Source organism: Mobula birostris, chromosome 31, assembly GCF_030028105.1.
Source record: "Mobula birostris isolate sMobBir1 chromosome 31, sMobBir1.hap1, whole genome shotgun sequence".
Taxonomy (NCBI): domain Eukaryota; kingdom Metazoa; phylum Chordata; class Chondrichthyes; order Myliobatiformes; family Myliobatidae; genus Mobula; species Mobula birostris.
In genome coordinates, this window is record NC_092400.1 from 8865491 (window position 1) to 8892159 (window position 26669).

Here is a 26669-nt window from a genome sequence, read left to right on the forward strand (position 1 = left end):
CAAATGAGGGAACCAAAAGGCTACCTATAGAAGATCCACATGGAAGACCCCATGCAATGCCTACATCTACGTAATCCCATGAAAATCTTGTAGAAGCAGACCAACTGTATCCTGTGAAGTGATTCCATATTCAATGACTGGCTACACAGGATTTACTGCTGGGAAACTGGCCATTTGACTCAACCTTCTTGCAACATTTATGCTGCACTCAAGTCTCGTATCACTTTTCCTTATTTAAAGATATCACTGTTCTACCTTCGCCCTTATGTCTTTGCCAAATAATTTCGCGGGCTGGCAACATCCTAGTTTATTAACATCTCTGCACTGCGGAAGGAAGAAATAAAGGCAAAACTTGGGTTTATGTAGAGTCTTTTTACAAGCTCAGGGCTTTACAGCAATGAAGTTCTTTTGACCTGTGGGCACTATTGTAATGTAGGGAACACTGCCACTAATTTAGGTACAACTGCCACAAGTGCAGTGGGATAAAGGCCCTGTTAACGTGTGTTAGTCCCGTTTTAAGAAGAATACTCATATAACTAAAGAACAGATTTCTCTGTTCTTTGCTTGTTCTTCGAATTACCTGCTGAGCAGATCATTCTCATATGAACTTCAGTTAAATTAGAGATATGAAGTAAACATAAAGACAGACCTATTGTGTACGACAGGTTACTCAGGGAAATACAATATCCAAAAACTTTTCAGCTCAGAACCCTGATTATGCTCTTTTAGGACGGGTGCCAATGTCATGTGACTTTGTATTGAAAGGCTAATTTCCTTTATCAAATGGGATCCAACGTACAGCATATCCTTCCTCCCGCTCTCAAACCTCCTTCCTCCTATTCTCAAGTCCTTCCCAATCCACCCACTTTTCCTTGCTCTCTCCCCTCACCTCCCTACCTGTTCCATTCCCCCCTTACCCTTCTCATCTCTCTCCCTCCTTAGCTACCTTCCCTTCCTCTCTTCCCTCCCCTAACTCTTCTGCCCACATCCTTCTCCTACTCCCCCACTTCTTTCCTCTCCTTCTCTCTCCTTCCATTCCTTCCTTCCTCCTACTCTTCTACCCAATCATTACCTATCAGCTGACTAAGCCACACTTCTAACCTACCCAGCTTCTCACTGCTGGGTCCTGTTGTGGGCACAGCTTGACGTGAGTGGGGTTTCAACCTCAGCATTAAACATTCCTCCCAATTGTTCCCAAAGTCCTCACAGGGAAAATTACGCGGACTCAACGCAAGTTTGAATTAATTTTTGAGGTCAGCAAGGAACAAGCCACTTCCTTCATGATTGCAAAATACAGTATTGGCTGTTGCATCTCTCCTGAGCCCAAAAACAAGGTAATATCGTTCAGGTGCCTGAGCTGGGAACATCAGAAGGAAACAAAGGCATCCCGCGCAAAAGAATCTATATCTCTTTTCAAAATGGAGTACCCTACTTTAAGCAACTCAATTTTAAGGATATAGGTAATAATTCACTGAAACCCTAAATATAAACTTCCAATTTTCTCTTATTCCTGTAAATTGCAGAGTTGTGCATGTGATTCTGCCATTTGAGAAATGCAAGAGATGGTATGATGAATTATTGTCCCTAATATCAATCTTGGTGGAATTATTAGTCCATAATTAAGGATGTAATGGACTGAGCATTTGAACTTTTCAATATGATCAGAGAAAGCCATAATAGATTTGCAAATCCTGACAAATATAGTTGAACATATGAAGTGATGACCTCAATAATACATGCTTACCCTACTGTTTTACTCTCTCTACATTCATGACTGTGTGGCTAAGCATATCTCAAACACCATTTATAAATTTTCAGATAACATCTCTGTGGTTGGTAAAATCACAGATGGCATTGAAGAGGCCAACAGGAGTGAGATATATTGGCTGTTTGAGTGTTCCTGCAGCAACAGCTTCACATTCGATGTTAGCAACACCAAGGATTTGATAGGAGACTTTAGGTAATGGAAGATGGGAGAACATGCAACAGTTCTATTGCTGATCCCTCAATGAGAAAGGATGAGTAGCTTTAAATTTCTAGGTGTCAACATCAACAAGGATCTGACCTGGGTCAAACATGTAGAAACAATCATGAAGAAGGCATGCCAGGAGTTCTACTTCATTAGGAGTCTAGGGAGATTTAGTTGGTCACCAAAGACTCATGCAAATTTCTGCAGATGCATGGTGGAAAGGCTTCTGACTGGTGGCATCACAGCCTGGAGGCTCCAATGCTCAGGACGACAAGTGGTCGCAGAAGATTGTTGACTCAGCCCACTCCATCATGATCACAACTCTTCCCACCATCACAGACATCTTCAAGAAGTGGTGCCTCAATAAGGTGTCATCATCATTAAGGACCCGCACCTTCCAGAACATGTCCTTTTCTCATTACTACCCTCAGGGAGAAGTCCGAATACCCAAACTCAATGACTCAGGAACAGTTTCTTCTCATCGGCCATCAGTCTCCAGAATGGTTCATGAACTCATGAACACTACCTGTGTTGCCATTAAGGCATTTATTTGACTTTATTGGGTCTACGTTTTAAATGATTTGTTTGTAACTATTTTCTATTTAAAGATTGATAATTAAGTTACAGCTTAACAAAGGTAAATTGATTGTCTATGGTATATCGTGACATGCAATGACGTCACCTCCGGTTTCGCCGCGTCTTGTGGGTAGCCTCCAGTTCGGAGAAGGTGTAAAGGTGGGTGCCATGCGTGAGGCATGATTGTGAAGAGCTCTGTTTCTACCCACAAAGAAACAGTATAGAAGCAACACCGTAAGTTCTTAAGAATGTATTTGAAGTAAAGATATTAACGCAGTTTCTGTTAAGGAAGCGGCGGCTGGGGCGGCCTACATACCGGCTTTTCAATTTCAAACGCGGGGTCGACTCGAACCTGATGGCGGTTTGACGGGACCCCCTTGCCCGCTACTCGGAGCAGCTGGAGACACTTGCTAAAAGAAGAGAGCGCATGTGGTCTCCAGAATGAAACAGACGCTGTATATGTTTGTATTTCTTTTATCAACAGTTTTCACCATACGATGCTAATCTGGAAGAGTGAACAGTAAATGGTTAACCTTACTATGACTCTGTCTTCATTGGCTCCGGTTTAACTTGGGGCAACCAAAACTGAATGCAATACTCCAGACGAGGTCTAGATATAATTTTATTAACCATAACATAACTTCACAACCCTTGAACTCAACTAATAAAGAGACGAGAGAGCTATGAACTTGGACCTAAAGATCCCACTGCTCATTAACACTATCAAGGGTTTTGTCATTAACAGTGTACTGTCTCTTTACACTTAATCTCCCAAGTTGCAAAGTTTTCCATTTAGCTGCATTAAATTCTGGGTTAAAATAATATTAAATAATGTCTAGGGGACAGGTACAAGAGACTAGTTATGCTCAAGCTGTACAAAGACTTGGTTAGGTAGGTCATAGTGGAGCACAGTGAGTACTTCTAGTCAGCAAGGGTGGATATACCGACATTGGAGGGAGAGCAGTGTTGATATTCTGTAATATTACTAAGACTTCAAGGGTCAAGTGACAAGGAGGAATTACAAAAACTTGGATCACATACCATCTGTTGTCCTGCCAGCTCCTACTACTCTGCGACAATTACTCAATCTCCCTGTTATCCTAGCATCTTTTGGAGCCTTGTTTTGGCATTCTGCATCTCTTCCTGAATGGCTGACAGAACAATACAGATTCCAGACCCAACTGGGGAAGTGGCATCCAAAGACATGGAAACCACGATGAACAGAGAAAGCTCATGAATCTCACTCACAAATAAGGAGAAATCTGCAGATGCTGCAAATCCGAGCAACGCGCACAAAATGCTAGAGGAACCCAGCAGGCCAGGCAGCATCTACGGAAAAAAGTACAGCCCGAAGTTGGGTGAGACTACGACTAGAGGTCATGGGTTAAGGGTGAAAGGTGAAGATATGAGGGAGAACTTCTTCACTCAGAGGGTGGTGAGAGTGTGGAGCAAGCTGCCAGTCTAAGTGGCAGATGCAAGGTCAATTTCAACATTTAAGAGAAATATGGATACGTACATGGATGGGAAGGGTATGGAGGGTTATGATCTGGGAGCAGGTTGATGGGACAAGGCAGATTAATGGTTTGGCACAGATTAAATGGGTTGAAGGGTTTGTTGCTGTGCTGTTGTGTTCTATGACTCTATGATACAGCAAAGACATTATATGAAGGACATCAAGCTTTCATCCTTGGGAGGCTCCAGAGCTTTTGATGTGTGAACAAGAAGTTTTCAGATAATTCTTCAGCTATAATTGGCCAAACAAGAATGGACATACAAGCAAAATACTCTGGATCCTAGAAACCTGAAGAAAAACCTGACAGATGAAATTCATAGTGTGCATAGGACTTTTAAATACAGCATTATTAGGCTGGCATGTAACACCATTTACATATCATTACAATATTGATTATCAGCTTCTAGATGTCTGTTTTCAATACATGAAAGGTTGAGATTCTAAGATAATGGTAGAAGGGGGAAAATCAGAATTCTTCAGCCTTAAAACAGCAGAGTATGCCACATGGAATGTAGCCAGGCGTAGAGATTGGAGATGAAGTAGTAGCAGGAAGGAATTTTAAGTTTAATGAACTCAGCACAGATCAAGGCATAAGGATATGACCTTCCAGCTACTTACATTATCTAAAAGTGATCAAAAGATTTTCTGCACAAACATTCTCAATTTGAATTGCCTGCATCTTATAATTCCTAGCAATTTATTTCAAATTTATGTTAAACAGACCCTCACTTATAAAGCGATGCTGAAAATATCTGAACTTGGTGAAATGCAAACCTCTCTAAATGACAAGGAATGTCAGATTACTGAAACAAATCAATCTTCTGCTATCTCAAACAATACGTCTTTCTAACAGTCTTGTAAGTTATTCAGAAATGGTGGTTTAAGCTACTTAATGGCAAAGTTACCTCTATCACTTCCTTCCGAATATTTACAATCCGAAACCAGTGAACAAGATGGGGAAATCCCTCTAGCTCAGCGTTCCGTTCTTGCAGAGAAACTTTACGTTTACAGGAAAGCTGACGGCTGAAGTACTTCACAAGTTTACTCTAAAAGAGAGAAAAGCTGTTAGAAAATAACACTGAATTTATCATACAAAAGATTATTTTACACAAATCTTTATCAAACCCAAAAGCAACACGGTTACAGACTGCGGACATTTTTGATCAGTCAATAGTGATCGGAACAAATGCACTGGTTTGTCACAGCTCCTTTTCCCTCAGTAATTAGCAATCTCCAGCAAATTTCAGCAGCATAACCTATTCTCACATGTGACTGATAATCTCGTGTTTCAAGAAATAAAGGCCATTCTATGTGAGCTTTATTGGAGACAACTACATATACATTATATACAGGCATAAATAGTGCAAGCTGGCACAGGTGCATTTCGTTAATCTTGCTTTATTTCCAGTTATGTTTAAGGTACAATGAACTCTTGTTTATTGAGTACTTACCCATCCTGAGTTCTCATACGACTGGTTTCTAAGAATATTTCATAGACTTACAAGAATTTCTGTTGAATCTGATAAAATGCCAATAGACTATCCAGAACACAGTGAATACACTTTACTGCCCTTTTGATGTCTAGAATAAAGTGATTTCCGCTTAAGTGGGTGCTGAGCCCAGTCTTGGCTATGGGTAAAAGTGATTCTGTAGCCTCCCATATCCACAAGCTGCCCAGCACAATCCTCAGTGATTGATTTGATGTAAACCATCATTTCACCTTATGTTTCGATGTACATGTGACAAATAAAACTAGTCTTAAACCACAAGATTGTTAGTGTTCCTGGAAAAAAAATCCTATGGGTGTGCATAAACTTTTATGAGATTGTTAAGAATTTTATTTCAAGTGCTATGTGAAATAAATTTGAAACGCATGTTTAGTTTCTTCATGGGTGATGCATTTTGGTGGCTGATAAACAGTTAAATCTACTTTGAAGAGCTGACATTTCTCATGATAGTCAATACACTCATTCATTTGAATTATTTTTGCTGCATTAAAACTGTTTAGCCTGAAAATATACAGCAGAATGGCAGTGTAAAACAGTGTTATCTATAAGCAGACATGTAGTTCAAAGTGATTTAAGGAATTTCTTACATAGAATACTAATGGGTGATGTGCAATAAATATTTTTTGATTAATTATTAAGCAGCCGATTTGTGAATTTGCACACACCCCCCACCCACCATTCCCTATTGATGGCAGATTGCTGAGAGTATACTGTATAAAGCGTTCACTATAATTAACAAATGAAGGCTATTACAATTGGCACAAGTCATTTAAGAGAATAATACTTCAGTACTAAAAAGCAACAAAGATCGTAACCTAGCAACCATATAGGAAAAGAAAGTAATTATTGATTCAGAAACAGAGTGAGCTCATCATTGAAAAAAAGTGAGATTGTTAAGAACAAAGGTATCAATTAGTTTTGCCTTATTTAGGGTTATATGCTAAATTTATATAAATATTCAAGGCAGAATTATTTCGACAGTTGTGGGGAGGTGTAGTGAAGAGAGGTAGTAAGATGAAGAAGTGGTTCTATTTAACTAAATCAGATAACTTCAATATTTCAAAATGCAGAAATCAGAGTAAGACTACAGAAATGAAAATAATTGAAATAAATGAGTTCTGCAGTTTCATTTAGGACTCTAAAAGAGTAAAGAAAGGTTACAATTTAGAGTATATAATCTTATTTCAGAATTTCTATTTACCCGTCATTGACATATAGATAATGAGCCTCAGAACAACCACCTACTGAGCATTGGCTAAATCAGTGGAAAGTAAGTGGAATTGTCAAGTTTAACAGTGGCAGAAAAGTGTGAAAGAAAATGTGTGACAATGATATTATGCGATAGAAATGTGTTTCAGGATGTGTTATTTAACAGGAAGAACCTCCATATGCAAGATCAGATTTAAATAGTGAATTGATATTTACAGCTCTCCCAAAATCATAAACAGCTAAGTAGCTTTTGATGAGTTAAAGTCTCACAAAGAAGACTGCAAAAATCCTGGAGTACTGACAAAAAAATTATAGAGCTTGGGAGTATCAGATTTGATGTGTTAAGCATGGCAGGATGTCAGTTTTAAGAAAGTAGATTTTAACAGTCTAGAGGGATCGAACAAAGGAGGAAGGTATGCCAAGTGCTATAGGTGCCTCTTGAAATATCAACTTCCAACCACTCCATCATTTGTTAAATTCTTTTACAGTCCACATATTCCTACTCCATCATATTCACGTACTTAGCCAACTCTTATGCATACATTTTTATCTAAGACATTCATATTAAATGATATACTTCTTAAATTGAATAGGACAAAATACCACCAGAGAAACATGTGTACAAATTACTAATATGAATTCCCACCATGCAACGCATGAGTAGATGAACACTATTAGAAAATTTGCTAAACTGCAAACAAACTAAAATTATCTTCATGGCAGCATACATCACCTTACAGTAGGAGTGATCACTGATTGGGGTTTAATTCTCACCACTGACTGCCAGGACCCTCTGCATTCTCCCCACGACTGCGTGGGTTTCCTCCAGCATTCCAAAGACGTACAGTCAGGGTTGGGGAGCTGTGGGTGCTGAAAGCACAGCAACACTTACAGGCTGCCCAACACAATTCTCACTGATTTGATTTGACGCAAATGATGCATTTCACTGTATGTTTGAAGTATATGTGACAGATACAGCTAATCTTGATTCTCTAATTTACATAGCTTTCAATGCCATACCTCCACAAAAGTCCGTACAACCATAAATTTAAGACATTTTTCAACCAAATTTTCAATAACAACAAAACAGAGTTCCATCCTCTATAATTATTGGGAAAAGTACAGTCGACAAATCAAGACCCTTCATCTGAACATTCAACTGTTCATTTTCCTCCACAGATGCTGTTTGACTCATTGAGTTCCACCAGCACATTGTATGATGCTCCAGATTCCAGCAACTGCTGTCCCTTTTGTCTCACCCCAAACTTCTTTTGAGAACATGGTGATGAGCATACTGTAGGTTTTTGAAACTACAACTAAAAAATGCTCTCAGGCATTTCTTGGTACCAAGTGCAATAAATCAAATGCGCAGACCACTAGCTTCTGAGATGGTGGGGATCTCAAGAGGAAGCTGAAATGGATCATCTGTTTGACACTGATGACTAACTATGGTTGTGAATTCTTTCAGCCTTGTCTCTAGTGCTCGCACGTTGGGCTCTGCCATTGTTGAGAATGAGGATATTCTACAGACAAGCTAACTGAATGGGAACGAACTTGATAAATGGAATATAATGTAAGAAATGTGAGATCATTCATTTCAGTGTATGAAACAGAAAAGCTGAATATATTTCAAATGCTGACAGGTTGTTCAAAGGGTCCTTTGTATCCTGAACAGAAGTCAGTGAAAGCTAACACATACAGGAAAGATGCAGGAAGGATGCTTGCTCTGGCTGAGGAGTCTCTGTCTCAGAATCTGGGGTAGGCAATTTATGTTTGAGAAGGGATTTCTAACCAGGACGATATTGAATATGTAGAGAAAATGAAGAGTCGCAGATACAGTAACTGCTTGTCTATGTGTTTTTGGCTTATTCAATCAACTAACTGCACTGAACACATCATACAAATATTTCAAATGCATATATATTTCACTTATATTCACTTCAATCATCCAAGGTGATAAATTGAATGTCATCTCTCACATAAAAATTTAAAAATGAAGACTCCAAATGACCGTGCAATCTTATGGTGCTACTGAAGAAACATGAAGGATAGTTCCTGTGGCCATGATCAGGCCTTATCATTTTATGTAATAGTTACACCAAATACCATGGACAAAAAGTGTGATTTTGCAAACTTTGCTTTGTACAAATTGCATACGCTCGTGAATCATTGACCCCGAATTTCCATGAAGTTTCTGAACTACATCTTGACTATACAAACAGAATTTCAGTTAAAGAAATAGAACTCTGAAGAACAAACGGGCCAAAAAATTACCCTAAAATCCACTAAATCCTTACTTTGAGTATGTGGCAGGGTGGTGGTGGAGATATAGAAGCAGCAAGTGCAAAAGTGTAGAGGTTACAAGAAAACAAAACAGTCAATATGTTTTCCTTCACTAACAGGGATGCTCAACACTGTGGCAGGACTTGAATGCAATCACTTCCTACAAAGTAAAACCAAGCAACATAAATGATAACGAGGTGAGTTCAATGCCTTTTATGTTCACTTTGATCAGCAGAACATGAGGCACCTTCACAAACTTCCACAGCCCCCCAGTGACCCTGTGATCTCAGTCTCTGAGGCTGACGTGACAGCATCCTCGAAGAGGGTGAATCCACGGAACGCATCTGGCCCAGATAGTGAGCCTGGCTGAGTACTGAAGATCTGTGCTAATCAACCAGCTTGAGTGTTTGCCGACATCTTCAACCTCTCACTTTGACAGTTTGAGAGGCTCACTTGACTCTAGTAGGCTTCAATCATACCAGTGGCCAAAGAGAGCGTGGTATCAGCCTTGATAACTACCATCCAATAGTGCCTCCATCCACCATGACCAAGTGCTTTGAGAGGTGAAGCATCCAAACTCATGCCTGAGGAGTGAACTGGATTTGTTCCAATTTGTCTACTGTCCTAACAGGTCAATAGCAGGTGCCATTTCGTCGGTCCTTCAGTCAGCTCTAGGACACCTGGACAATGAAGATGCACTTATCAGGATGCCCTTCTTTGGCTACAGCTCAGCATTGAACATAATCACCCCCTTGAAATTCATCACTAAGCCCGAAGACCTGGCCTTGATATCTCCCTGTGCAATTTCCTCACTAGTAGATCCCAGTCCATTGCGGGCAAAGACTCCCCACCCCCCACCCCTGACCATTGAGCACATCTACATAGAGTGCTGCCACAAGAAAGCAGCGTCTTTCACCAAAGACCCCCACCATCCAGACATACAGGCCATGCTCTATTCTCGCTACTACCTTCAGACAGGAGGTACAGAAGCCTTGGGTCTCACACCAGCAGCTTCAGGAACAGTTATTACCCTTCAACCATCAGGCTCCTGAACCATCGTAGATAACTTCACTCACCACAACTTTGAATTGATTCTAAAAAACCTGCAGGTTCACTTTTAAGGAATATTTTCAATTTACATTTTAGTATTATTTTTTGTTTACACACTGGTTGTTTGCCAGTCTTTGTCTATCAAATCAAATTTAATTATCATTCAAACCATGCTGAACGAGACAGCGTTCCTCTGGTGCCAAGGTGTAGGCCATTCAAAAGAGCAAGCAAACATTCAAAATAGCGAGTAACATAATTAAAAATAGCAAACAAAGAAGCATGTTCACTTTTACCAAAAAAAAATATATACATAGTCCAAGACTCGGAGCGACAATGTCCGCCAATCGATGGTACAGTCTCCCGGCAGTGTGCAGACGCATGAAATCCAGCCTGTCATTCCACCACTCAAACACAGGAGGGCAGCACTGATGAGAGAAGCCAGGCCCCAGCCAAGCACTGATGCAACGCTGTAACGCTTCTGTGTTTTCTGCCTGGTCTGCAGCAGCAGGTAAGCCCGAGGCTTGAGGCCTAGTCTTCACTACAACTGAGGCTACACAGCTCCCACACCGTCTGTCCCTCCACCAGACAAGGGTAACAGGCCCGCAGCAACTTACATTATCACTGTCCAACAGAGTCTTGTGATCACAGATGAAATGTCCGAGACAATCTCCCACAGTTAAAGTGCACCAACTCCGATGCTTCCGAATAGTGGGAAGCAACACATTCTGCAGCCAGATCAGCTCCTCCAAACCCAAACTGGCTCCTCTGCTATCCCGACCTTCTCCTTTCCCAAAATCCCGACCAGCTCTTTCTCCAACATCCTGGCCAGCCTCATTGACACCTCTGCCAAATCCTTCGACACCTCTGCCAGCTCCTTCTCCAATAACCCGGCTGCCCCTTTGACACCTCAGCCAACTCTACAGCCGACACCAGCCCAGTGATTCCGATTGACGAGCAACTCACTGATGGAGTAACCCTGCAATACTCGAAGTTTTTGGAGTAGAATTGTCTTTGGATTGTAAAAAACAAACCTTACAAAGTAAAAAGCTCCTTTGGTTGGCCCCTGAGAGGCCGCTGCGTTTGCACACACCACCATCTTACCGGAAGACCTTTCGCTTTAATAACAGAAGCATAGAAAAATGCTTGTAAAAGTGTTGTTAGAGTAATGCCTTTTCAATAAACATCTCAAATTGCAATATCAATTTTAAATACGTGTATGTTTACCCCTGGCTCTCTCTGCTCTTGCATCCACTTTATAATTACACATAGTCTTACATAAATTCTATTGTATTTCTTTATCCTCCTGTAGATGCCTGCAAGAAAATGAATCTCAAGGTAGTATATGCAAGCAAATATGAACTTTGATAATAAATTTTAAAGTGAATCAAATCAAGTTTATTGGCAACACACATAAAAGTTACTGGTGAACGCAGCAGGCCAGGCAGCATCTCTAGGAGGAGGTACAGATGCTGTCTGGTCTGCTGCGTTCACCAGCAACTTTTATGTGTGTTGCTTGAAATTCCAGCGTCTGCAGATTTCCTCGTGTTCAAGTTTACTGGCAGTCAAGTTTAATTTAAAACTGTTGTGTGAATAAAAATTCTCTTACACTCCACTGGGTGGCACCAAACAACTTCTACACCTCCACCAAACGGGATAAAATGTAGAATGAGAACTTACAAACCCTCCTGCAACTGAAAACTGTCTTTCTTTATTCATTTCATCAAATCTTCAATTAATATTCTTTATAAGGAAAACAATCCTAGCTTACCTAATCCCTCCATATAACTATTTTCCTCTTCTCTAGTACTATTTTAATAAATTTCCTCTACATTTTCTTCATCTTTCTTTCTAAGTTTTGAAAATCGTATGGTATTTTATCAAACAACCTCGAAGTTACAATACTCCAGCTGTTACAAGCACTTTTCTATACCTCTATTGGAAATGCCATTTCAACAAACATCTCGAATTGCAATGTCAACTTTTAAAATATGTATGCATACCCTTGTTCTTTCTGCTCCTGCATCCCCTTTACAATTACGTAATACGTCTTATATTGGCTCTTATTCTTCCTACCAAAATGAACCAGTTCACATTCCGTTTCCCATGCGTCTGCCCATTTCATGTCTATCTCTTCCATGTGACTGCTACCATTCTCCACAATGTTTACGACATTTCCTAGTTTTGTGTCCATCTGGGTAGAAATTAGTAATAGTAAAGGGAAATTTTTCACTGGTGAGAATTGTTAATAGGCCACCAGATAGTGACCTTTCAGTAGCATAAGCAATAAACTAAGAAATATCTGGTGCATTTCAGAACAAAATGGCAGCTGTCATGGGGGGCTTTAACGTGCACATCAATTGGCAAATCAAGTCAGTCAAGACAGTCTTGAAGATGACTTTTATAGAGTGCAACTGTAATGTCACTCTCAAATAGCATGTTAGTGAACCTACAAGGGGAAAATGATCATTTAGATCTGATCCAGTGTAACGAGACAGGTAAAATTAACAATCTTGTAGTTAGGGATCCTCTTGAAAAGAGTGATCATAATTTGATTGAATTCCTCAGATAAATGGAGGGTGCAGCAGTTCCATCTAAAAATCAGTGTATTAGTGTATTATGCCAAGCAAGGGAGACTGCAATGAGATGAGAGGGGCACAGGCTAATGAAGACTAGGCACACAGACTATATGGTGGGACAGTTGAGGAACAAATAGAAGACTTTCAGATGATCTCCCCCTCCCCCTTTCAAATCTCTTACTATCTCTTCCTTCAGTTAGTCTTGACAAAAGGTCTTGGCCCGAAATGTCAACTGTACCTCTTCCTGTAGATGCTGCCTGGTCTGCTACAATTATATAAAGCAGAAAAGGGTGGAAGTTTCTATAATTATATAAAGCAGAAAAGGGTAGCTAAAGTGAACATAGTTCCCTTGGACGATGAGAAGGGGGAATTAATATTGGGTAATGTGAAAATGGTTGAGTCCTTGAATAACTATTTTACATCATTCTTCACAATTTTGTGATGGAGGACACGTCTAATATGCCAAAGAGAGATGGATGCCTTGGAAGGGGAAGAGCTCAGTTCAATCACTGTCGCTAAAGAGGTAGTGATGAGCAAACTAGTGTACCTAAAGGTAACAAGACCCTTGGTCCTGATGGGATGCATCCCAGGATTCTGAAAGAAATGGAAGAAGCTGCAGTAGACATGTTTGTGAAAATTTACCAAAATTTTCTGGACTTTGGGTAGGTTCCAGTGGATTGGAAGATAGCGAATGTCCATGCTACTGTTCCAAAAGGGATGTAGCAAAAGATAGGTAACTGTAGGCCAGTTAGCTTAACATCTGTAGTCAGGGAAATGCCTGAAGCTATCATTAAGAAAGAAATAGTGAGACATCTGGATAGAACATCAGCATGGATTCATGAAGAGGTGGTCCTGTTTGACAAACTTACTGGAGTTCTTTGAGGAACTAATGAGTGCACTGGATACAGAGAACAGTGGATGTTCTATATTTGGACTTTCAGAATGTGTTCGACAAGATGCTACATGAAAGACTTGTCCATAAGTCAAGAATGTATGGAATAGGAGATAATGCATTAGATATGGATGCATGGTGTTGGAGGTAATAATAGAGGTCTGATTAACCAATAGAAGAGAGTTGGGCTAATTGGGCAATTCTCTGGCTGGTGGTCAGTGGTGAGCAGAATGGCAAGGGGTCAGTGCTTGGCCCATAACGGTTCATAATATACATTAATGATTTGGAAGAGGGGACCAAATGTAGCATATCTAAGCTTGCTGATGACACTAAATTGAGTGGAACACCAATAGTGCAAGGCATGCAGAGAATCTGCAGAGATATATATATATGTCAAGTGAGAGAGCAAGGGTCTGGTAGATGGAGTACAACGTTGGTAAATGCAAGGCCATACACTTTGGAAGGAAAAATAGAAGATCAAATTATGAGTTAAATGGTGAAATATTGCAGCATGCTGTTGTGTTGAGGGGCCTGCGAGTACATGAGCATGAATCCCAAATGGTTGGTTTGGAGGTACAACAGGTTGTCAAGAAGGCAGATAGAATATTGGCCTTCATTGCCAGATGGATTGAATTCAAGAGTGGGGTAGCAATGCTGCAACTGTACAGGGGACTGCTGAACCCACACATGAGGTACTGCATGTATTTCTGGTCTCCTCACTTGAGGAAAGATATACTAGTTTTGGAGGTGGTGAAGAGGAGGTTCACCAGGATGATTCTGGAGATGAGGAGTTAACTCATGAGGAAAGATTGATTTGCCTGGGAGTATACTCACTGGAATTCAGATGAATGAGAGGAGTGCTCAGAGAAACATATAAAATTATGAAAGGGGTAGATGAGATAGAGGCAGGAAAGTTGTTCTCAATGGTAAGTGAAACTGGTACTAATGGACATAGTCTCAAATTTTGGGGGAATAGATTTAGGATGGAGATCAGCAAAATCTGCTTTTCCCAGAGAGTAGTGAATCTGTGGATTTAATATATTTAATGAGGTAGCCTCTACTGTTTCAGACTCCACAGATATCAGACTGGAATTTATAAACCATGAATAAAATCATGGCAATATGCTGTTTAAAAAGCGCATTACAAAAACCATTTGTCGGCTATTGTAAACAAAAATCATTTTTATACTATATCTGAAATATGCACCTTCAAACAATAAAGCAGTCTCCACTGGCTATTAACTTGTAGTAAAAGAGCCAAATGACAGTTTAAAAGAGAAACTTTGTCAAAGCATGGCTTTTTCAAAGGCAGGTTGTGCCTTAAGAGCCTGATTGAATTTTTTGAGGATGTGACTAAGCACATTGATGAAGGTAGAGCCGTAAATGTAGAGTATATGGATTTTAGCAAGGCATTTGATAAGGTACCCCATGCAAGGCTTATTGAGAAAGTAAGGAGGCATGGGATCCAAGGGGACATTGCTTTGTGGATCCACAACTGGCTTGCCCACAGAAAGCAAAGGGTGGTTGTAGACGGGTCATATTCTGCATGGAGCCCGGTGACCAGTGGTATGCCTCAGGGATCTGTTCTGGGACCCCTACTCTTTGTGATTTTTATAAATGACATGGATGAAGAAGTGGAGGATTGGGTTAGCAAATTTGCTGATGACACAAAGGTTGGGTGTGTTGTGGATAGTGTGGAGGGCATTGATAGGATGCAAAACTGGGCTGAGAAATGGCAGGTGCAGTTCAACCCAGGTAAGTTTGAGGTGGTTCATTTTGGTAGGTCAAATATGATGGCAGAATATAGTATTAATGGTAAGACTCTTGGCAGTGTGGAGGATCAGAGGGATCCTGGGGTCCGAGTCCATAGGACACTCAAAGCTGCCACTCAGGTTGACTCTGTGGTTAAGGCAGCATACGGTGCATTGGCCTTCATCAACCGTGGGATTGAGTTTAAGAGCCGAGAGGTAATGTTGCAGCTACATGGGACCCTGGTCAGACCCCACTTGGAGTACTATGTGTTCAATTCTGGTCATAGTCATACTCTATTGATCCCGGGGGAAACTGGTTTTTGTTACAGTTGCACCATAAATAATTAAATAGTAATATGTAAATTATGCCAGGAAATAAGTCTAGGACCAGCCTATTGGCTCAGGGTGTCTGACCCTCCAAGGGAGGAGTTGTAAAGTTTGATGGCCACAGGCAGGAGTGACTTCCTATGACGCTCTGTGTTGCATCTCGGTGGAATGAGTCTCTGGCTGAATGTACTCCTGTGCCCACCCAGTACATTATGTAGTGAATGGGAGACATTATCCAAGATGGCATGCAACTTAGACAGCATCCTCTTTTCAGACACCACTGTCAGAGAGTCCAGTTCCATCCCCACAACATCACTGGCCTTACGAATGAGTTTGTTGATTCTGTTGGTGTCTGCTACCCTCAGCCTGCTGCCCCAGCACACAACAGCAAAATGATCGCACTGGCCACCACAGACTCGTAGAACATCCTCAGCATCGTCCGGCAGATGTTAAAGGACCTCAGTCTCCTCAGGAAATAGAGACGGCTCTGATCCTTCTTGTAGACAGCCTCAGTGTTCTTTGACCAGTCCAGTTTATTGTCAATTCATATTCCCAGGTATTTGTAATCCTCCACCATGTCCACCCTGACCCCCTGGATAACAGGGGTCACCGGTACCTTAGCTCTCCTCAGGTCTACCATCAGCTCCTTAGCCTTTTTCACATTAAGCTGCAGATAATTCTGCTCACACCATGTGACAAAGTTTCCTACTGTAGCCCTGTACTCAGCCTCATCTCCCTTGCTGATGCATCCAACTATGGCAGAGTCATCCAAAAACTTCTGAAGATGACAAGACTCTGTGCAGTAGTTGAAGTCCGAGGTGTAAATGGTGAAGAGAAAGGGAGACAAGATAGTCCCCTGTGGAGTCCCAGTGGTGCTGATCACTCTGTTGGACACACAGTGTTGCAAGCACACGTACTGTGGTCTGCCAGTCAGGTAATCAAGAATCCATGACACCAGGAAAGCATCTACCTGCATCGCTGTCAGCTTCTCCCCCAGCAGAGCAGCGCTTCACTATAGGAAGGACGTGGAAACCATAGAAAGGGTGCAGAGGAGATTTACAAGGACATTGCCTGGATTGGGGAGCATGCCTTATGAGAATAGGTTGAGTGAACTCGGCTTTTTCCTCCTTGGAGCGACGGAGGATGAGAGGTGCCTTGATAGAGATGTACAAGATAATGACAGGCATTGATTCTGTGGATAGTCAGAGGCTTTTCCCCAGGGCTGAATTGGCTAGCACGAGTGGGCATAGTTTTAAGGTGCTGGGGAGTAGGTACAGAGGAGATGTCAGGGATAAGTTTTTTTTACGCAGAGAGTGGTGAGTGCATGGAATGGGCTGCCGGTGGCGGTGGTGGAGGCAGAAACGATAGGGTCTTTTAAGAAACTCCTGGATGGCTACATGAAGCTTAAAAAAATACAGGGCTATGGGTAAAGCCTAGGTAGTTCTAAGGTAGGCACATGTTCAGCACAGCTTTGTGGGCCGAAGGACCTGTATTGTGCTGTATGTTTTCTATGTTTCTAAGCTTTTCTAAAGATCTTTGGTAGCTTTCTGTTGTCTCTCCAACCTGGGCTCATTGTAATTTGACTGTGATCTATGCGCATCTTCTCAAACTTTCTGATAAAATGTAATGCATCTGCTCCAAAGTTTTATCAGTGGGTGATGGGGACTGGGGAGAAATAAAGCAACTTCATAGGCACAAGGGGTACTGCAGATGTTGGAAATCTAGTGCAAAGCGCACGATGTGCTGGAGGAGCTCAGCAGGTCAGGCAGCATCTATGGATGGAAATAAACAGTCAACATTTCGGGCCAAGAATTGAATTGACTTTATTACTTACATCCTTCATATACACAAGGAGACCCTCATCAGTCCTGAGTTGGAGGCCTGACGAAGTGTCTCAGGCTGAAACAATGACTGTTCATTCTCACCCATAAAGCAGCTTGTTGATCAATTTGCCATGCAACTGAACACTAATGTCTGCGTGTTCAGATGATTTGCCTGGAATAAATTCATCTCCTGTATCTAGTATCTGCTCACTATATTCCATCAGCAGCAAGTTGGAGAGGCCTCTGATTCAAAAATCAGGTGAAAAATAGCTTTAACTCGAAAATAACAGACACAATCATCCTCTTATGTCTGTGATTTCTATATCACTCTTGATCAAAATATGCTTTGTGCACTGTTCTTAAAGACCGCCTCACCTATGGTGGCTTATGGTCCACAAATCTGTTTTGCTCAAATATTTATTTATGTCTAGCAACACATTTAATTTTACTAATATAATAAATAACGTTACTTCCGATTGTATTTTAAATGCTTTAACTCCAGTATTTTCAGAAAAATTAAACTTCTGTTATCTAGTAAGTTATGTTTAAGCTGGTATTGAAGAGATCGAAGAGAAAAATATAAAAAAGCAAAATAAAACATGTACAAGTGAAATTAGAAATCTACTTCACAATTTGAGCAGGATATAAAATATACAGGTGCTGACTTACTGATAAAAATATTCAAAGCAAAATCTAAACTACACCTTCAACCACTGCTGCAATGAATGGACCAAAATCTAATTAGCATTTATAAAGCAGATGATGGAAGTTCACATTCCAATTTATAAATAAACCAGTTCATTTCATATTCCATTTTTAGCATGGAAGATACGGGCTTAAAACTCAACTTGACTACGCTTTTTAAGGCTGCGACAAATCAAAAATAGGTATTCTTGGAATTATGATGTCAGAAAAGAAAGTTACTGCTGCAGAAAAAGACAAAGTTCCTCAAAACATATGAAACTGAGGGGAGATGAGTACCTTGTTAAAGTATTACCTTCGGGATTAACATTAGCTGTACCAGTAAGAAATCAATATCATATAGAACAGAAAACTGTAAATTGAAATAATTTCTTGACCTAAATAAATGTAGTACATTACTTGCCAGCAGATACTACTGTGCAGAAGCTTGTTATGTTTACTTTCTTCTAATTAAGGATCCACCTCATCCAATTGTTTTTGAGTGAAACTGGGAACTCACTGAAGCCTATACGATGATTCGCAATTGTCCAAAAACCCTCTGTTGAGCTTAACCAACCTACTGTCATATTTAGCTTTGAGTCAAATAAAGACCAAGGTAATCACAGCACATGCTGTACTGATCTCTGTGCTGATAATGAAATGATATTTCAAATCCCCACCTCCATTATTACAACTGCTGTGACACTGCACTCCATACATTTCACACTACCTATGTAGAGAGAAGAGGAAGACCTCTATTCATACCGAACTAGGTATAGCCAAATCTAGCCCTTAGTCAGAATAGGGAAATTCCAGATCTCTCAAAGATGAAAGCTTCTTTCAAATATACTGATAAGCAGAGTTCTTCTTAAACTGTTGTACTTCCTTTCGGGGATTAGTAACAACAATAATCATTTTATTGATAATTGGTTTTAAGACATTTTTGAACCCACAAAACCTAATTAATTCAATTAGCATAAGTTAAATAACAGCTTCCAAAGAAATGAAGCAGTTTCCCAACAGCCTCATATGCAATTACCCAAAATGAATATAGGAGTTACATTCTGAATGTATTTGGGTATTTGATCCTCCACAATATTCCGCGTGGGAATTTAAACTGGAGGTAGCAGTGTTTTTGTTTTTTTACGAGGTCGAGTTGCAAGCTTGGCATCAACCGGGCACGGATGGAGAGCGCGCTCGGGAGCGGTCTGTCACTGGATCGAACTCGGGAACTTCCGTTCTTGAGCCCGACGCTGATCTCACTGCGCCATTGCGCCATCAGCCATGTAGGTTCATTAAGCTGGAGTAGAATGAAGAAACCCTCTGATTTTAATTATTTTAATATCAGGAGTGAAATCTAAGCCATCATTTATAATAAATGCAACTATAATTTATACATCAACTGATTGGGGTCGAACATCAGTTTGAAAGCAGCACTACCAGTCAAGTATATTGTCTCTAAACAAATACTGGTTTTACATCGATTGGGATTTTTCTTTTGGTTTTTGCACAAACGGTGCAGCACAGGAACAGACACTTTCGGCCTATGATGTTACTGATAAGATCAAAATAAACTCCCTTAACAACTTTCTTGCAATTTTCCTTTTATTCTCTGATTAAAATATCCACACCTGCCATAAAGGTCAACCATGTAGAATTTCCCTTCTCACGGATTTTGCCTTAATAATGGCACAAGCTGTCAAAAAGCACAGAGGGAAAACTAACTAATCCTATTTGTTTAAACGGTGCATTGGCGACTTGAAAATGTTGACACAGTAGACAGCAGTAAAGTTTAATGAGGTAATATAATGTTGATAAGCTCATGTGTTGATTATCATGGATTTTAATTTAGTTATATTTCACTCTCTTCACTGAAGTTTATTTTAAACAACCAGAAATACCCAATTGCAATGAACTCAAAAAAAATGTGAACCAAGGCAAAATAAAATCTGAAAAAAATCAAATCCTTTTATAAACAATGTAGTCATTTCAAATTTGTACACGCTATACTTATTTTTCAGTCCAAAACAAATTAAACATAGGTTACATTAAAAGCTTGCTTCTGACTTTGTGGCTGGGTGGCATTGAAAATCATGTCAAAAACATCCCAGATCAGTATTTCTGATTCTGCAGTCTATTGACTGATCCATAAACAAAGGGCAAACAGCAAATACGGACAGATGTCAATATGTATTTCTGCACACAGAAGATAAGCAGCTGGAATAGGTTGTCAGGAAAATGCACAAAACCATTTGCTCATTTAGTAAGTCAGCAGAGTTAATATTCTACAAAATAGAGATCAAACTGGTCAATGGTCTTATTTCATTTAAATACACTCTGTGGCCACATAAGATACATAAAGTGTAAAAGAGAGGCAAGAATAGATATCAGTCCACTGGACAACAATACAGGAGAGCTAGTAATGGGGGACAATGAAATGGCGGACAAACTGAATAAGTGTTTTGCATCAGGCTTCAGTATGGTAGAAGTCCCAGGTGTCAGGGGTCATGAAGTGTGTGAAGTTACCATAACTAGAGAGAAGGTTCTAGGGCAACTGAAAGGTCTGGAGGTAGATAAGTCACCTCACCCAGATGGTCAGCACCCCAGGGTTCTGAAAGAGGTGGCTGAAGAGATTTTGGAGGCATTAGTAACGATCTTTCAAGAATGACTAGATTCTGGAAGGATTCTGGAAGACAGGAAATTTGCAAATGTCTCTACACTCTTCAGGAAGGAAGAGAGGCAGAAGAAGGGAAACTATAGCCCAGTTAGTCTGACCTCAGTAGTTGGAAAGATGTTGGAGTCGATTATTAAGCCTGAGGTCTCAGGGTACTTGGAGGTACATGATAAAATAGGCTGTAGTCAGAATGGTTTCCTCAAGGAAAAATCTTGCCTGAAAAATCTGTTGAAAATAACATGCAGGGCTTTTGAAAAAAAACGAAAATAAAAAAGGCAAGTTGGTGGTTGTGTACTTGGATCTTCAGAAGGCCTTTGACAAGATGCCACACACGAGGCTGCTTAACAAGCTAGAAACCCGTGGAAAGATTCTAGCATAGATAAAACAGTGGCTGATTGGCAAGAGGCAAAGAGTGGGAATAAAGGGAGCCTTTTCTGGCTGGATGCCAGTGACTGGTGGTGTTCCACAGGGTGTGTGTTGGGACCGATTCTCTTTATGTTATATGTCAATAATTTAGATGATCGAATTGATAGCTTTGTTGCAAGGTTTGCAGACAATATGAAGATAGGTGAAGGTGCAGATAGTTTTGAGGAAGTAGAGACATTACAGAAAGACCAACAGATCATGAGAATGGGCAAAAAAATGGCAGATGGAATATAGTGTTGGGAAGTGTATGATCATGTACTTTGGTAGAAGAAATGAAAGTATTGACTATTTTCTAAAAGGAGAGAAAATACAAAAATACTGAGGCGTAAAGGGATTTGGGAATCCTTGTACAGGATTCCCTCAAGGTTAACTTGCAGGTTGAGTCTGTGGTTAGGAAAGCAAATGCACTGTTAACATTCATTTCAAGAGGACTAGACTATAAAAGCAAGGATGTAAGCACTGGTGAGGCCTCACTTGGAGTATTGTGAGCAGTTCTGGGCCCCTTAGAAAGGCTGGCTAAAATTGGAGCGTGTTCAAAGGTGGTTCACAAGAATAATTCCAGGATTGAATGGCTTGTCATATGAAGAGCATTTGATGGCTCTGGGCCTGTATTCGCTGAAATTCAGAAGAATAAGGGGTGACCTCATTGAAACCTATTGAATGGTGAAAGACGAGAAAATCCAAGCAACACACACAAAATGCTGGAGAAACTCAACAGATCAGGCAGCATCTGTGGAAAAGAATAAACAGTTGATGTTTTGGGCAAAGACCCTTCATCACAAGTCCTGATGAACCTGTCTTGTGATTGGGTCACACCAAACTGCAAGGACATTAGCAGAGTGATAGGGTGAGTGTATGATCCAGGCAACAGCATGATAAACCTCTTCTTCACCCTCTCCAGAGCCTCTACATCCCTCCTATAATGGAGCAACCACAACTGGATGTAATCCTTTAAATGCTAACCAGAATTTTATAAAGTTGACTTTTGAACTCATTGCCTAAACCAATAAAGGCAAGCATGCCAAACATCTTCTTAACCACCCTATCAACCTGTGCAGCCACTTTCCAGGAGCTATGGATTTAAACCCCAAGCACACTCTGTTCATCTGCCCCATTAAGGGCCTTACCATTCATACTGTCTCTTTACATTGGCTCTCCCAAAGTGAAACCCCTCACATTTGGCCAGGTTAAACTCCATCTGCCATTTCTCCACCCACATTTACAACTGATCTATATCAAACTGTAACTTGTGGCAATCTTCTACACTATCCACAACACCACCAATCTTCGTATCATCTGTGAACTTATTAACCCATGCATTTACATTTTCATTGAGTGTTAGACTCCGCTGCCTCGGGAGAAAGACTCTATCTCTGCTATCTATATCCTCATAATTTTATAAGCTTCTAGAAGATCACTCGCTCAGCCTCCTATTTCTAGTGAGAATAACCCCATGCTATTCAAACTCCATTAAGGGACATCCATTCCGAACAACATCCTGGTGAATCTCTTCTGCACTCGCTCTAATACTACTACATCCTTCCTGTAATGTGACAACCAGACTGTGCACAATATTCCAAATCTGACCAAATGTTTTGTACAGCTGCAACTTGATATCCCAACTCTTTAAGTCAATGCCCTGGCCTATGAAGGCAAGAATACCAAATGTCTTCTTCACTACCTTATCCAACTGTGTCACCACTTTCAGCAAGTATTGGACTTGCATCCCAAACTTTTCTGTATATCAATGCTCCCAAGGTCCCTGCTGTCTATGTCCTCTATTTGACTTCCAAAAGTGCATTTCTTCACACTTGTCTGGATTAAATTCCATCCGCCACCAATGCACCCAACCTTCCACTGTTTTATGTCACTTAAGCAACTTTCTTTGTTATCTACAACACCTCCAAATTTCACATCATCTGCAAACTTACTAATCAGACCTCCTTCATTCTCATCCAAATTGCAATATATTTTGCACAATACACCACTTGGTATAGACCTTGATTGAAAAATACCCTTCATCTCCTATCACCAAGCTAATCTTGAAACCAGTTTGATAACACACCTCTGATTGCTGTGCCTTAAGCTTCTGGACCAGCCTACAATGTATGCCCTTGTCAAGAGCCTCACTGAAGTCCATGTACATCATGTCTTCATCTCACATCACGAGAGGAGAACTAGAACGCCATTCTGCTATCCTGCCTCACTGCAGATTAATCTTCAGCTCATTGTGTGCAGATCCTGTTTCTAAGCTAACCCCTGCAGTACACATAGTGTCAGTAATTAAATTCGATGACCGGATGCCATAAATAGAGTCATGCTGCACAGAAACCGGCCGTTTGGCCCATCATGTTTTTGCCAACTATTGAGTATCAACACCAAACCCATTTACCAGAACTTGACCCATAATCTTTGATGCCTTGGTGATTTAAGTGCTAGTCTGGATGCTTCTTAAAAGTTGTGAGAGCGCCTGCCCCCACCACCCAATCAGACAAAGTGCCAGTGGGATTGACAAGATGGCTTCTTCATTAACATCTTACTAGCCAATGTAGTAACTACCCTACTAAATTTGCTGATGACACAAAGGTTGGGGGTGTTGTAGATAGTGTGGAGGGCTGTCAGAGGTTACAGCGGGAGATTGACAGGACGCAAAACTGGGCTGAGAAGTGGCAGATGGAATTCAACCCAGATAAGTGTGAGGTGGTTCATTTTGGTAGGTCAAATATGATGGCAGAATATAGTATTAATAGTAAGACTCTTGGCTGTGTGGAGGATCAGAGGGATCTTGGGATCTGAGTACATAGGATACTGAAAGCTGCTGTGCAGGTTGACTCCGTGATTAAAAAAGCATATGGTGCATTGGCCTTCATCAACCGTGGGATTGAGTTTAAGAGCTGAGAGGTAATGTTACAGCTATATAGGACCCTGGTCAGAGTCAGACTTCACTTGGAGTATTGCATTCAGTCCTGGTCACCTCACTACAGGAAGGATGTGAAAACTATAGAAAGGGTGCAGAGGAGATTTACAAAGATGTTGCCTGGATTGGGGAGCATGCCCTATGAGAAGAGGTTTAGTAAACTTGGCCTTTTCTCCTTGGAGTGGCAGAGGATGAGAGGAGACCTGATAGAGGTGTACAAGATGACGAGAGGCATTGATTGTGTGGATAGTCAGAGGCTTTCTCGCAGGGCTGAAATGGCTAACACAAGAGGGCACAGTTTTAAGGTAACACACATAAAAGTTGCTGGTGAATGCAGCAGGCCAGGCAGCATCTCTAGGAAGAGGTACAGTGGACATTTCGGGCCGAGACCCTTCATCAGGACTAACTAAAAGAAGAGCTAGAAAGAGATTTGAAAGTGGGAGGGGGAGGGGGAGATCTGAAATAATAGGAGAAGACAGGAGGGGGAGGGATGGAGCCAAGAGCTGGACAGGTGATTGGCAAAAGGGATATGAGAGGATCATGGGACAGGAGGCCCGAGGAGAAAGACAAGGCGGGGGGGAACCAGAGGATGGGCAAGGAGTATAGTGAGAGGGACAGAAGGAGAAAAAGGAGAGAGAGAAAAAGTATATTTTTTATATATATACACACACACACACACACACACACACACACACACACACACACACACACACACACACATAATAATTAATTAATTAATAACGGATGGGGTACGAGGGGAAGGTGGGGCATTAGCGGAAGTTTGAGGTCAATGTCCATGCCATCAGGTCAGAGGCTACCCAGACGGAATATAAGGTGTTGTTCCTCCAACCTGAGTGTGGCTTCATCTTTACAGTAGAGGAGGCTGTGGATAGACATGTCAGAATGGGAATGGGACGTGGAATTAAAATATGTGGCCACTGGGAGATCCTGCTTTCTCTAGCGGACACAGCGTAGGTGTTAAGGTGCTTGGAAGTAGGTACAGAGGAGATGTCAGGGGTAAGTTTTTTTTTGCAGAGGGTAGTGAGTGCGTGGAATGGGCTGCCAGCGACAGTAGTGCAGACGGACATGATAGGGTCTTTTAAGAGACTTCGAGAAAGGTAAATGGAGCTTAGAAAAATAGAGGGCTATGTGTAACCCCAGGTAATTTCTAAAGTAAGTACATGTTTGGCATAGTATCGTGGGCTGAAGGGCTGTATGGTGCTGTAAGGTTTTCTATGTTTCTATGTTACCCACCACCTTACTCGCTGGGAATTCTTGCTACCTGTAAGGAGGGTGGAGCTGTGGTACATACAGTCTGGCAAATAAGGGTTATCTTTCCACAATATCTGTAGCTTCAGACCTACAGATTCTGGGATGAGGAGCCAACCTCCCCTTAAGGAAATGTTAGCAAAACTTGAATCAGCACTCCTACAGAAGTGCCCGAAGAACGTAAACCGAGATGATGGAAAGTATATAGGATTTGAAACATCATTCAAGGTTAAACTAGTTTGCATTCAATCTATGGGAAAAAATAATAAAGGGAATAAAATTAGTGCCACAGGGGAAGTACTTATGTCAACTGGCCTGAGTTTTCCCTGTAATTCATATAAATTCAAAGGCTCAAGCATTTCAACAAAAAAGCAGTCCCTGCCAATTTTAAATTATAAACAGAACATGAAAATAAAACTTGTAAAGAGAAATCTAAATTTAAAAAGTGCCCTGAACAAGTACTACTTAATGAATGAAGTTTGGGGTGGCGTGACAGGGCTTTACAAGCATAACGCTTTACAATAACAGCAGCCTCGTTCAATTCCTGCCACTGGCTATAAGGAGTTTATACATTCTCCCTGTAACCGTGCTGGTTTCCTCCCACAGTCCAAAGGCATACCAGTTGGTAGATTAATTAGTCATTGTAAATTGTCCTGTGACTAGGCGAGGGTTAAATCAGGGATTGCTGGGCAGCGCAGCTCGAAGGGCCGGAAGGCCTATTCCGTGCTGTATCTCAATAAACGAATAAAATTATATGCAGAAATTCAGTAACTACATTAGCAATATGCTTTGAAATCTTTAAAGGAAATACAACACATTTTTATGTTCACAATTCAGATTAAAAAATATCAGTTTGGCTACAGTTTTGAGTTTGCTCAATAGAATAAACAAGTTTCATTATCCATCAAGCAGCCAAACTAACCTCTTTCAGGCAAAGGCACTTAATTTTTAATGGCCTGAGCAAAGTGCATTTAATTTCAATATTATGTTAATAGATATCAAAGTAACTTATGGGAATTCTAGACAGCACCCCAGGGAGTCACTGTGAACCATACATTAGCAATACACAGATGTTTCAACTTATTGGAAATTTATTTAATCCTTTTGAAATTTTCCTGCTCTTAATGGTTTTAACCTCTTCTATGGAACATAAATTCTGCACGACTTCCTTATTAAAGAGAGAAATATAATCTTTTGTACTTTTTTTAGTGGATGATGAATGTCA

At 40.8% G+C, this 26669-nt stretch overlaps 1 protein-coding gene across 1 annotated transcript in view; it reads right to left on the reverse strand.

Moving 5' to 3' along the window:
• The window catches only part of ksr2 (kinase suppressor of ras 2), a 361347-nt gene that overhangs the window by 281558 nt on the left and 53120 nt on the right, over positions 1-26669 (reverse strand). Inside the window, exon 2 of the mRNA XM_072247505.1 lies at positions 4964-5104. Coding sequence (XP_072103606.1) covers positions 4964-5104 — 141 coding nt within the window. The remainder of the gene's footprint in view (positions 1-4963; positions 5105-26669) is intronic.